General features: G+C 39.4%; 1 protein-coding gene across 2 annotated transcripts; it reads right to left on the reverse strand.

Moving 5' to 3' along the window:
- Positions 1 to 6,516: 6,516 nt before the first annotated feature.
- Positions 6,517 to 11,389, reverse strand: tank (TRAF family member-associated NFKB activator). 2 transcript variants are annotated; one of them, XM_034693336.1, is made up of 8 exons: positions 11,204 to 11,387; positions 10,127 to 10,268; positions 9,790 to 9,898; positions 9,533 to 9,603; positions 8,674 to 8,732; positions 8,452 to 8,570; positions 7,584 to 7,981; positions 6,517 to 6,964 (listed from the first exon to the last, which is right to left on the reverse strand). In XM_034693336.1, the coding sequence occupies exons 2-8, from the start codon at positions 10,223 to 10,225 to the stop codon at positions 6,797 to 6,799; spliced, it is 1,023 nt and encodes a 340-aa protein (XP_034549227.1). In that variant the 5' UTR covers positions 10,226 to 10,268; positions 11,204 to 11,387; the 3' UTR covers positions 6,517 to 6,796. The 2 variants fall into 2 exon arrangements, with proteins under 2 accessions (XP_034549227.1, XP_034549228.1); XM_034693337.1 differs by lacking the exon at positions 6,517 to 6,964 and adding an exon at positions 6,993 to 7,391 and having other exon boundaries at positions 11,204 to 11,389.
- Positions 11,390 to 12,599: the final 1,210 nt, after the last annotated feature.

Genomic DNA, 12,599 nt, shown 5'->3' on the forward strand with positions numbered 1-12,599 from the left:
AAACACCATCAGTTTGCCTTTATTGCTTTCTGCTCAACGCTAACACGTTTTCCTGGAGGAAAATTAAATTGGTTGCTTGTGAGACACATATTCTCTTTTACCTTGTGTGATTCTGGTGGGTGTGTGAATGTAAAAAACCACAGGGACAAGCAGCAGAGGAAGCAGAAAACAACATCTACATGCAGCAGCAGCAGCAGGTCTCTAGCTTGCAGATTAGGGCGCTGGGAGCACTTTGCAGGTTGTTGTCACAGGTATGACGAGGGAGAATTGCGCTTGCTATCCCCAGGTTACAAAAGGTGTGAACAAAATATGCAGCCAATTTGTTTTGTGCAGAATTAGAGGGGGAAAACATTATCCTTCAGGCGGTTCTTTCCTGTTTAATCGCCACTTTAACTATCCATGACTGATTCTGACAAATGTGCGCGAGGTATAAATGAACACGTATGCTCTGGTTCAAACGGTGATTTTAACTGGACAGCAAGTGACATCGAATCAACAGCTAAACACAACACACAGCATCAAAAATGGAAACCCGTCCAATCCAACAAGCTCAATCAAATCACAAGGACAAAGAGAGAGTGTGAGCGTTGGCACAGGAATCACTGATCTAGGGGGAATTGGCAAGACCAACAGCAAGCAAGTGTATTACATATGGCGTGCCATTTTCACAGCTTCCACAAAGAGAACACAAAAAGTGTTACATCTCACTATCTAAGATTAATAAACAACTACACAGAACTGGTGAATCTTTTGTAAGAAAATCTGAGCTAAGCTGAGCCGGTGAAAGAATGTTTAAGTTCACGTCTGAGCTTAGGGGTGCAGCAGGATGACGAGACGGGCAGTCTGAGCTGAGCAGAGGCAGCAAATGAAGCCGTCCTCCCACTAAATCTGTGAGGTGTCAGTCAGGAAAGTGGCCTGCCAGGATGACTTTCAGCTCCTAATCAAGCCAGATGGTTTCTTAACACTGAATAAATGAATTGATTTGTGTGTCGCGTCTCTAACAGGGTTCATATTCTTCTCTGCATGACAAAAAGGTGGTCGGGCAATGAGAATACGAGAGCTATGATCTGATGGCAAATCTCTCCAGTCCCTCGCTAACATGACTAACATGTTCGCAGTGTTTGTATCTGTTATGTTGATGAAGTGTTAGGACGAGGCCTTTGTCGTCACAGTTGTACACAGCTCACACATCAAGTGTTAACTTCTGCATCCTAACCCACTCCACTTTATTACTATCATTAGATGGATCGCTGCACTTTCCCTACGGTGTGAACTGCTATCAATTATGCAGCCTTCTTTCAATTATTGTATATTGTTAAAGTAGCTGCTAATGAATTGTGAAACTACTGTGTTATGGTGTGATTGTACTGGGCAATAACCAGCTACTGTACACTTAGGCGGCTTTTTCAATTAGATCCGGGTGGCGGTTTTTCAGTCATTAAGCACATTTGGTGTAAAAGCATGTCCACCTTACACTTAGCCAAAGGTGTTTCTGCAGTTGCAGTTCGCTCACAGCAACTCAGCCCCGATGCAAAAGCCACTGCTGCATGTGAGAGGACTCCGAGGACAACACGAGAGTACCCACTGTGATTTTCACTGGGGATTTTGATATTCACACCTGTACTAGGTGTTGTTTGGGAGTCTGATAAGCATGTGCAAAACCGGTGGGGTGATTAGAACGAGGACCTCATTTTGAAGGGATCCTTTTCAGATCTATCTATCAAGGATGGCTCTGCTGTTTTTTTGTTTTCATGGATAACAATAAAAGGAAGAGACAAAAGGAATCAGGCACGGTGTATCTTAGCTACCAGCCATGTGTCTAATTGAAGCTGCACACAGCCATATGGGCATGTGCGAAAAATAGAATATCCAATAACTGCATAAGGATTCGAGCAGCAGCACGGAGAAAATAAAATATTTCCAACATCAATGCCAGTCTCATAATCAGTAAGGATTTATCTCAAAGGTATTGCAGCAATTCATCCAAAGTTCGACTTTACAAAGGAGTACATACAACGAAATCATCTCCAGACCTCATCATTACAGGATCAGAGGCTGAAAAACAAAGTGCATGAGAGTTGCTCCTCCTCTCTCTACATTGGTGATGTTCAGAGGCAGCCTGTTATTGGAGGTGTTAATTGGCAAATTCAGTACAAGTCAAGAGCATGTTCCCTGATGTCCTCGCCCAGCAAGGGCTAGGTCATTAAACTGAGAATGGATTCTTTCATGCTGCCTTAACCCTTCAATTGCAAGTTACCATTCTGCAAACATTCCCAACGCTCTATCCCACCCCCATGTGTCGAGGAGAAAAACAACCTACACTGGTTTAACGGCGACACCAAAATAACAGGAGGATGACATCTTGAAGAGCCAGACTTTTGGTGGAATTATTTTAAATTGGCAGTCTAATTTATTATAAAAAAGTTCAGAAGTTTATGAACATCCAACACTAAAACCCTCCACAAGTAAATATTTAAAAAGTAGTCTTTGCTATGGCGGCTGAACAATGGGATTCTCAGAACAATGGCTTCATCAAACCCCACCGATCAGTGCTTTTGTGTATTGAACAAGCCTGAAATGTGAGCCTCCTTTGGGGTTCTGGGTGCGATCTCACTACTGCCTCTGTCATCACTTGCTGTGACTGCCAAATCTCTGCTCCAGAAATCAGGGTTTCTCGGACCAAGCACGGCAACAAACACAAACGGGGGAGAGAGGGGCCGTCCTGAGACTTTGCACAGCACATCGACGGCTTCAACACGTTTAATCGAACACAAAAGTCAGCCCCGGCGCTTCTGCGGCAGAGAGCACGAGAAAGCCCCAACGCATGGCAAGACAACTGTGAGGTGATACTCGCAGCTCGCGACGCCATGAGAGTTGGCAGTCTCTCATGCCAACAGTGACCAGTGCACAGACAGTTGAATATGCTTCTCTCCTAAGTTGTTAATTATCGAAATGACATTGATGTGAAGAGGCCATTGTAGCCAGGTGACCTTAATCCACTTGCTATCTCTTTGTTGTGTTTCCATTTGATTAGACCCTTTAACAATCTCTTTTTTTCCTACTGGTGTTACATCTCCTTAGCAATGGCACGATCTGATAATCATTGTTTAAATATTTAGAATTTTATTGTTGGGAATAGTGACTTCATGAAATAGTGCCTCATCTGGCTTTTGTCTACTGCTGTTATGAAACAATAACAGGCAAATGAAAAAAAGACGTGTTTGATAGATAAATAAAATTAAATATTTTGAGTATTGTGGTTTTTGTTTAAACGTGTATAAAACAAAACAAAAATGTGGCATTTCAAAATTATTTGAAGCACTATACTTTTTATTTATAATGTCAAAAAATCAATAATACTGAGATTTAATGCCTAAAAATACAAGAACAGAGCAGACCAGTGTGAATAATGAATGCTGTGTAGAACAAAATCTCCAAGTTAATAGAAAACAGAAGCTCTCTTCGGAAGAAGCAGTCAAAAGATAAGGTGTGAACAGAATATTGATTCAGCTTATATAAATTAACATTTATAATTAAATGGTTGGAGTCAAATATTGGAGCAGATATACTCTATTTCTATAGCTAACAAAGGGCAAACAATACTGTCACACGTTTCATCAGATTAATCAGATAAGATTTGTCTTTTGTGCACGACTGGACTTCACATGTAATGATTGAAAGCAACAGTGCTTTCTGTTTTTAAAAAAATGCAGCTACATGAGACAAACTTATGTTTTAGAATGTGTTTCTGAAAAGGTGTGATAATAAATACATAAAATGCAAGACAAAGCTGCATTCTCTGGCAACACTGTTGTCTTGTAGCTGCCCTGCTTGCAGACAAATTCAGCATAATTAAAATCACCTAAAAAAAAAAGGAGGGTTTACTTTTATATATTTTATAAAGTAAGAAAGGTTCTAAGAAATGTGCTGCATAGAAACAAACTTGTTTGTTGTGAAGTTGCCTTTTATAATCATAACACTAATTTAGATTTGTATTTTCTTTTTCAACCATTAAATGCAGAAGAACTTTTTCAAAGGCTATGACAGTGATACGTTTTTTAAATCAATTTTTAGGGATTCTTTGAAACACTAGAGGTGTGAATGGATCATTTCTACCTGATAATTTAGACTATTACTGTTCCTTTTATCATGCATTTACCCTCTCATTGCTCATTTTTTAAATTGTTTTTTTGTTTGGTATACAGCACCTGCATTTCTGTGCACCTACTTTACACTCAATCATGAAGATTGAAACTTTGAATGACATTACAGCATGCACATTCTGTATTTCACCCTATAGGGAACTCAATCCTCTTAAAAAAAAAAACCTCCAGTAGCATCAGCTCATCTTGCAAGAACAAGCTGCCTATGCAGGCTACAGAGATCAGCTTCTTTACAGGATAACCTGCAGGCTCACATAAGCAGTGGTAAGAGTGCCAGCAGCTATACCGTGCGTCACTTTTCCTCCCTCTCCCTCTCTGCTTCAGAGCGACTGCAGTCCCCTGAAGCCGCTGACTTCCCTGTCTCCCCGAACTCTGTGCAACAGCGACTGGTGGTGCAGAAGCACTGCTGATTAGCATGCAGTAATGATGGTGAGCTGGGCTCCATTGTTCTAACACCTCCCCTCTCCTCCGCACCAATCTGTCACCATTCAGTGGGCTCGAGCTGCCTCAAATGCCTCTCTCCACAAATGAGATGGATAATTAGTTGCCCCTCACGAATGCTGCACTCTTCTCACCCCTGATTGCTTTCACCTTCTTGCTCCTGGCAATTTTGACACCTTGTAATCAGCCTGCTACTTCTCCGTCTCTCAATCCATATCCTTTTTTTTCTTTTTTGTGTGTCCTCTTTCATTTTTTTTGGTAGCTCTTAAGCTTATTTCAAATCTTCTCCCTCTTGTAGCAAGTGTCCCATGGAGAAGGATGGCACTTTTATCTCACTTCCTATTGAAAATGATGGCAAAAATATACCCTAGAGCAAAAAGTGATCTTATCTCAAACCGTTCATATTACTGTGTACACAAGCGAGTAGGTATACAGTGTGCGGATACATGCAAATAAAAAACAACAACCCTAGCTGTCACTGCGAGTTTCCTCTTCCAAATAACAATGAATGACAACATAATTATGAGCAAGCAGCTGTTCATGATCCCTGAGAGAAAAGCATGCAGGCTGCACAATGTTCAACTCTTCACAGATTAACCAGACAGCGTCATTAGGGATATGTATTTGCCAAAAAAATATGAACACATTCTCCCATAAGTGTCAGTGATGTGATGTGGAATGTAAAATTATGAGGTTTGTGTCACTCTAAAATAAACATGATCCTTTTTGGCTCACTGTGTTTGATTCATTTGTGTTTTTTTTTTTACGTACATTTCATGACTGAAAACGCTCTATATGTGCTGATGATGTGTTTCATATTTTGTAATGTATAGTTTGGAATACAGTAGAACTACGTCATAACAAATTGTTGTACCTTTGTGTGCTAATTTCTGAAATGCAATGCTGAAGTGTTCAAGCGTCAAGTACCGGTTCAGGTGGAAATCAATCAGTCTATTAAGCAGTATGTGATTATGAGAAGTCAGTTACAACACCCAACACTTTTAAAGAGGAAAAAAAAGGTTGTTTGCAGTGTTCACACCAGCTCATCTACCCACCACAAGTGTTACCAACCCATAGCAGAAGGGCTGCGAGGTCCTCTCTGCACAACAAAGTGCTCCAACACACACAGGGTCTCAGTTCTCTTCGAACATCCTCACACTGAACGCTGGAAATCACTGCAATTGTTTGCAAAGGTGTGAATAAATACTGCAAAAGCTGATGCTCCTGTGTAGGAAAGACTCAGGTTGAGTCAAATGTTGTTAGGTAGCATGCTTACTGTAGGAGATGGAGGTGCACAAAAATCAACTGTCATTAAGTGAAACATCATCTGTTCAAATTCCCCATATTTACCTGAAATCTATGAAGTCCCTTCAAGATTGTTGAAGTGTTACACTTTTTCATAATGATCCCATATTTTGTGTGTTTTCATGTGAATTCTTTGATTTAATATTAAGGTAAACATAAAAGCTTCACTGCGCAATCACTGTGGTTGTGCGGCATCCAATTAGGTAGTGAGCTTGTTCAATGTTATGTGTAGCCATCTGTGTTGCCTGAGTTAAAATGGTGTTTATATTAATAAAAGCAATGATAGTTATAATTAGTAATTCATAGTATTTAAATTGTATGATTTTTTTTTAGTGTTAGAAATATAAAAAACACAAAAAAAATTAGCAGACATTTTTTTCTCAGAGCAAATTCACAGACATTTTCCAAAGAGTTCACGTCTGTGAAAGAAAATAGTCACATGGTATAAATGCAATTTATGTTTTAAATTAAAATTGTATTAACATGTTAAAAAAAAAAGAAGGTCCATAAATGATGCGCCTTTATGTACATCTATTTAAATATTGCTACATTAAAGAACTGTTATGTAATGACATAAAGAAAACTTTTAAAACATTACAAAATTAAGTGAGAGAGTAAATTTCGGGTTTATTTGCTCATATATAGCATATTAATCATCATCTTCACTCAGTACTAGAGTAAAACCTCAGCGCGATATTAGAAAAATATAATGGGCAAAGAAGTGTACCATTCAATTCTTCAATATTAAATAAATGGATTCAAGTCTTATCGCAGTGTCTTTTAAAAAAAATCCAGTACAGCGCATGTAACTCGTGGCAGGCGGGACGAGACCATGACTACAGTGATGAGTACTTGTGGCCTTCGCCCGTCAGTCTCTGCTTCCAATGTCAGTCCTCGGCTTCATTCTCAGGCGAAAAATGCAAGTAGAGGTGGCTGTTCATTCGGTCCTGAGGAACCACAGCATGGCAGAAAGCACATTTATCAGGACTGCTTTGAGACGGCGCCAGCTCTGTCCACACTTCGGCTGCATCGCTCAGCTCAGGGCTCCAGAGGGGCTGGACCAAAGAAAACGATATATTATTTATGCTCTAAACAATCCTTACACTCACCCTATTAACGTACCCTAAACTGATTGGCCTTTGAAACAAAGTATCTGCTGCTTTGAACACAAGAACATGTCCTCTTTCAACCCAAGTCTGCAGAAATACTTAGTAACAGGAAAGGCAAGACGCTCTGCTCAAGTATTTACAATTTGTGTGTTTTCTTATTTTAAATGTCTGTGTTGATGTATTCCAGGAATGGAATCATACTTTTAGATCTTACAGCATGTCATTCACATTTTTTTATTTAAGCGTTTACACACATCAGCAAATAAAATCCCACTAAACCATCATACTTGTATCAGATTCAGACACTGTAATGTGCTTCCATCTGGCTCACACGTTTCAGCAAAGATGCCAAATATAACCAGAGCATCCATGCCTAAGTAAAAAAAGAATCCGCACACGTTACACAGTAATACAGTTAAGCCAAGGGGATTTTTTTTTCTTTCTTTTTTTTCTTTCTCTCTTTTTTTTTTGGACTTCACACCGTTTCACTCCTCCATTAGCAAAGACCAATCAGAAACTGATAATTTGCTACTAGTTTTCTCAGACCTTCTCCTGTGATTCTCACCTGCTGGGGTCCCCACACGCCCTCCTGAGAGAGCGAGGATGATGTGGAGTGGGAGGGGGATGGAGGGTACACAAAAGGCATGGGCGGCTCTTCGGGCTCCTCCTCTGTGAGTGTGGAGGGCACGCCGCCGAGGAGTCGCTTCATGTGCACGGTCAGACCAGCGTTTCTCTCCGGTGCACTGTTCAGGAAGTCATATTCACTGTCCGCAGAGGGCGGGAATTTGACGCTGAGTTTGGTGAGAGAGTCTACTAAGTCTCTGTCCTCGGGGCTGGCGCCGCGAGACGCCAGAGACGTGGGCGGGAGCGGGACATCCACTGCTGACCTCAGAGCTGTGGAGAAGGGTCTCTCTGCCTCTGCTGTGCGGTCTGTGCACTGGATGGGCATGGAGAACTGCTGATCTGTCAGACAGCAGATAAAACATGAAATTGAAACACAGTTTCTCCATCACTGTTGACATGTTCTAGTGATCCAGTGCTGGAATTACAGACATCTAAGCTTGGCAACTACTTGAGAAGTTGCACACATTAAAATATTCAGCTTGAATCTGACAGAGAAGTATTTTAATCACTCAGGAGTAAACACCCTGCATTCTTCAGTGGAATTACGACACAGTTTATCCACGCTTTTTTCACAGTGGAGGCCAGCCATAGTTCCAAAGGGCAACGAGGCATTCATGTACAGTCTTAGTTAAGGTGTTACCATCTAATTATCTTAAAGAACAAAGCAAATGCACTTAAACTCCTAAGCTGTTATGATATACACAAACCTTTTTAATTCCAACACATTTGCTTTGAAGTAATTAAATTAAGAAACAAACTGTTTTTGGTTACAGGGCTGAAAATAAAAGTGGGTTATACTTGTAAACTACCGTTTGACATATCATTTCCTCCATGGAACCTTTTTAAGTGATCCTTTTGTCTTCGGGTCAGCAACTGAATCTGACGGAATTTCCCTTGGATTGCTTCAAATGCACCCAGCATGTCCTTGCTGACAAAGGAAAAAAAAGAGAGAGACGACTTTTTTAGACTCTTATGTCCATTATTTTAGATTTCTTTTCTTTAAAAGTCTTTGTGCTGAAAGAAATACATACTAGTCAACGCTGCTGTTGACTGGAATATTAGGTGAAACAGCAACAGTACCCATATTGTCCTGAAAAAAATACACAATATATTAATATATATATATAATAGTCAGTAGCAACAATTATACAAACACATACAGTTATTAACATCTGCAGTTTCTTTTACACACCACATATTCTTTTTATTCACTGGTGAAAAATGCTTCCTGGTTTGATGAATAATGAAGGCCCAAGCTGCTGAACTGTGCAGCGATATTATCCTCTAGCACCATCTGGTGAAGTAAGAATGGATACACCTTGGTGTGGAGTAAAGCAGAGGGTGGATACTGCCCCAGCAGTGCTGTAATCTGAGGTTTACTCAGTTGCTTGAATCATTGAAATACAAATGAATAGAGGCATGATGATAAAAACATTTGAACACGAGGAATTTCACTTGTTTTTATCTGCTAGCTGTGTTACAGCTGTGTAAACAAGGATTTTAAAAATTGACATATATAGCCTGACTAGGGTTGTACAGCCAGAGGTAAAAATGACTTGAAAAGACCATACTGTTAAGATGCAGTCATAAAGGCAATGCTCTAAAGTTGTAAGGAAGTATAGATGAGCCAGATTTTGAGCCTCATAGTTACTATTTTATTGATTTTCCATTGGTCTCATGTGTTCCTGTAACATCCGTGTCAGACACAAGAGCAAACACATCAAGCAGAAGTTCTGCTAGCGTGTGTTTGGATATCAGAGGAAGCAGTTACTGCAATCAAGTGTAATTCAGAGTGAAGAGAAACCAATTCTGAGGCCATCATAATGCATTTTTTTACATAATGGAGATTTAAAAAGACAGAGCAAGGGAAATGTAAAATGTAGAACCTACCGGGAACTGTGTTTTCCTATAAGCGCTGGCCCCATCAAGAAGATGGTTGCAAGGCTCGCATTTCATCTCCCCTTTGGATCCAAAACAACACAAATTGACAGTTTGCACAGGATGATGTAACAAAGTCTGTATTATTTATGATGTTACATCACAATTTGTTGTCAATTTCAGTGCCCAGGATGCAAGGTAATTTGAGATTTAAAGAAAAAGTCTTATGGGCATATAGGTAAATAAATAATCTGGCACATTTCACTCACCTGATGGTTGACTTGTTGCTGATAACTTAGCTTCAAGTTTTGAAATCAACTGCTGCTGGTCTGCTATCTGCTTCTGAAGCTTCAAAGTGTATCGCTCGTAATATTCAGTCTGAAAAACAGTTTCTGTTCAAATGTGGAACCCATAAATCTGCAATATGTTTTACATTTGTATATGTGTGTATTACATTTTTATGATCACAACTTATTTCTGTGAAATAGAACACACTGACAGTAAGTGGGTTACAAAACTTTAACTGTTCAACTTCTTATTTGTTCTTTGCTGGTAATGTTTGGCTGATTTTAAAACCACGATTGCAATGTTTTATTGTGTCATTACCATTTGCTGCAGCTCTTTTTTGGCATTGTCCTTTTCAATGGAGACCTGGCGATAAGCTTCAAAAGCTTTATTGAGCTGGTCTCCGATGTTCCTTTCCATGCCGTGTGCTCCACAAACATCACTGACACAGCAGACATGAGCCCTACGAGGAAGATTGCAAAAAATAAATCTTCTAATATACCATCAATCCAAACCCTGAAGAGTCTACACAACCAGAAACTGAACTTTTCTTTCTTGATCGGTCAGATACGCATGATGATAGTGAGCCATGCTCTGCTAATAATGGTCAACTTCTATTTACATACTTTAAAAATTAAAAAAACACATCAACAACTCTCTGAAGTTGTATCAAATCGACCAACCAATCAACCATAATGTGCAAAACCTGAACAAGCATACTTCTGTGCTGTTTATTACCAAATAACATTTGCAGTCCTCAGTTTATGTGCAAAAGCAAAGCGGTGTTCACATTTCAACAATCGATTCCTTGTTCTGTAAGAAATGATGTGTAGTAGATGTAGCTTGGCAAACTACTGTCAAATAAATCCTCAATGCATATACAAACTCCTGCACAAGAACATCACCTCTGTCTTATGCAGTTTTTTAATTATGTATTGCTTTGTTGCTTCTGGACCAACCCAGTTTAAAAGGAATTATGGTGCAATAACAGCACCAAACTTAATGTTGCAATAGTCAACATGGACGAGTTGAGATAATATAAAGAGGTTGGTGTCATCAGCAGCCCCATCAGTTAACACAGAAGCTTCAAAATAACAGTAACACAGTATCTGTCAGTGATACAACACAGCAACTACACTGGGATGAAGCAACAGCAAAGGCAACAGACTCAGCTAGAAAAAAGAACATCATTGTCAGCAACACTGTAGCCTACCGAGGAAGAGTAGTGGGACACTTTAAGTGTTATTCGAAGCCTGGTCTTCACAGTTCCGTATTGTTTTAACTTTTAGTACCCAGTTAGCAGATAGCTCATTCAACCGGTGGAGGATAAGCCGACCTCACAACACCTCCTCGGCTCCGTTTATCTCTCTCAGCCTCAGAGACACACAGTCCTCTTACCTTCATTCGAGTTACTGTTGAAGACGACTTTTTTTTTTTGTTTTGACACCACCGCAGCGTCGTCGCCTGATCTTCAGATGCAAAGTTACGGGGCGCTGGAGAGGATATGGCAGTGTGTGTTTTACATAGCCTAGTTGAGTTGGGAACTTCCCTCGGGGAATCCCCCAGATCTGTAGACTTCCGCCTTTACCCTGCCGCAGCCAATCAGAGCGCAGCTGGATGTGTTAGCTGGTTGAGGGTTCTTCCAACCTGCAAACTGGCTGTTGTGCATGTGAAAACTGTCCCCAAACTAGGGGTTAAACTGTGCTCATTTCACCATGTAACATTTGTCTTATATTGTATAACGTCTGTTTAATTTTGTAAGACAGAATGAAGTCTGTATTATGGTCAATTATGTTTATGTGTATTTATTTGCACAATTAAAATAAAATACATACAAAAAAATAGCAAAGATAAATAATATAATGTGCAGGAAGAGGCAGAAAACTCAGAGAGCTTATTTGAAGCCTCCACCCAAATAGTGTTCTATTATCAAAAATGAATTTAAAAAAATACTAAATTGACACATATAAAGACAATAGTTGATACTAAAAAAAACCCCAAACATAAGCATATACAAAATTAACAATTAATATAATTACAGTTATCACATCAACAGAATTCAAAAGTACAAAATCTGAATATGATGTGCATGGACACCTACTCTATGAGCATTTGGTTGAATTATGTGTGAATTAAATGTTAAGACATGAGCCCTATGAGGAAGATTGCAAAAAAAAAAATCTTCTAATATACCATCAATCCAAACCCTGAAGAGTCTACACAACCAGAAACAGAACTTTTCTTTCCTGATCCGTTAGATACGCATGATGGTAGTGAGCCTGATACTCTGCTAGTAATGGTCAACCTCTATTTACATGCTTTAAACATAAAGACACATGAACAACTCTCTGAAGTTGTATCAAATCGAATGAAGTCTGTATTATGGTAAATTATCTGTGAATTAAGCGTTAAAACCCGTTTTTAAAGGCTCTGTGTAATGACACTCAAGGCCACATTGTCAGCTAATATACACTACAATGTTACAATGTTACAATGTCATTTAGCAGACACTTTTATCCAAAGCGACGTACATACGAGAACAAGAACAACACAAGCAAAGATCTAGACAAGAGGAAACAAGATCAGTAAGAGTACAAATGCTTCAAGTCCATTTGGGAGTAGGTACTGCCAAGCAGTGTAAAGGCAATGCACAAAAGTAAGTAAGGAATTTTTTTTGTTTTGTGATAATAATAAAATAAGGAACATCTACAATGAAGCAACCAAATCATTTAAGACCTTCCATTATCTTCATCAACAATAAACATCATCACAATAATGACCAAAGTACCAAGCG

The sequence above is a fragment of the Notolabrus celidotus genome, chromosome 10 (assembly GCF_009762535.1).
Source record: "Notolabrus celidotus isolate fNotCel1 chromosome 10, fNotCel1.pri, whole genome shotgun sequence".
Lineage (NCBI taxonomy): Eukaryota > Metazoa > Chordata > Actinopteri > Labriformes > Labridae > Notolabrus > Notolabrus celidotus.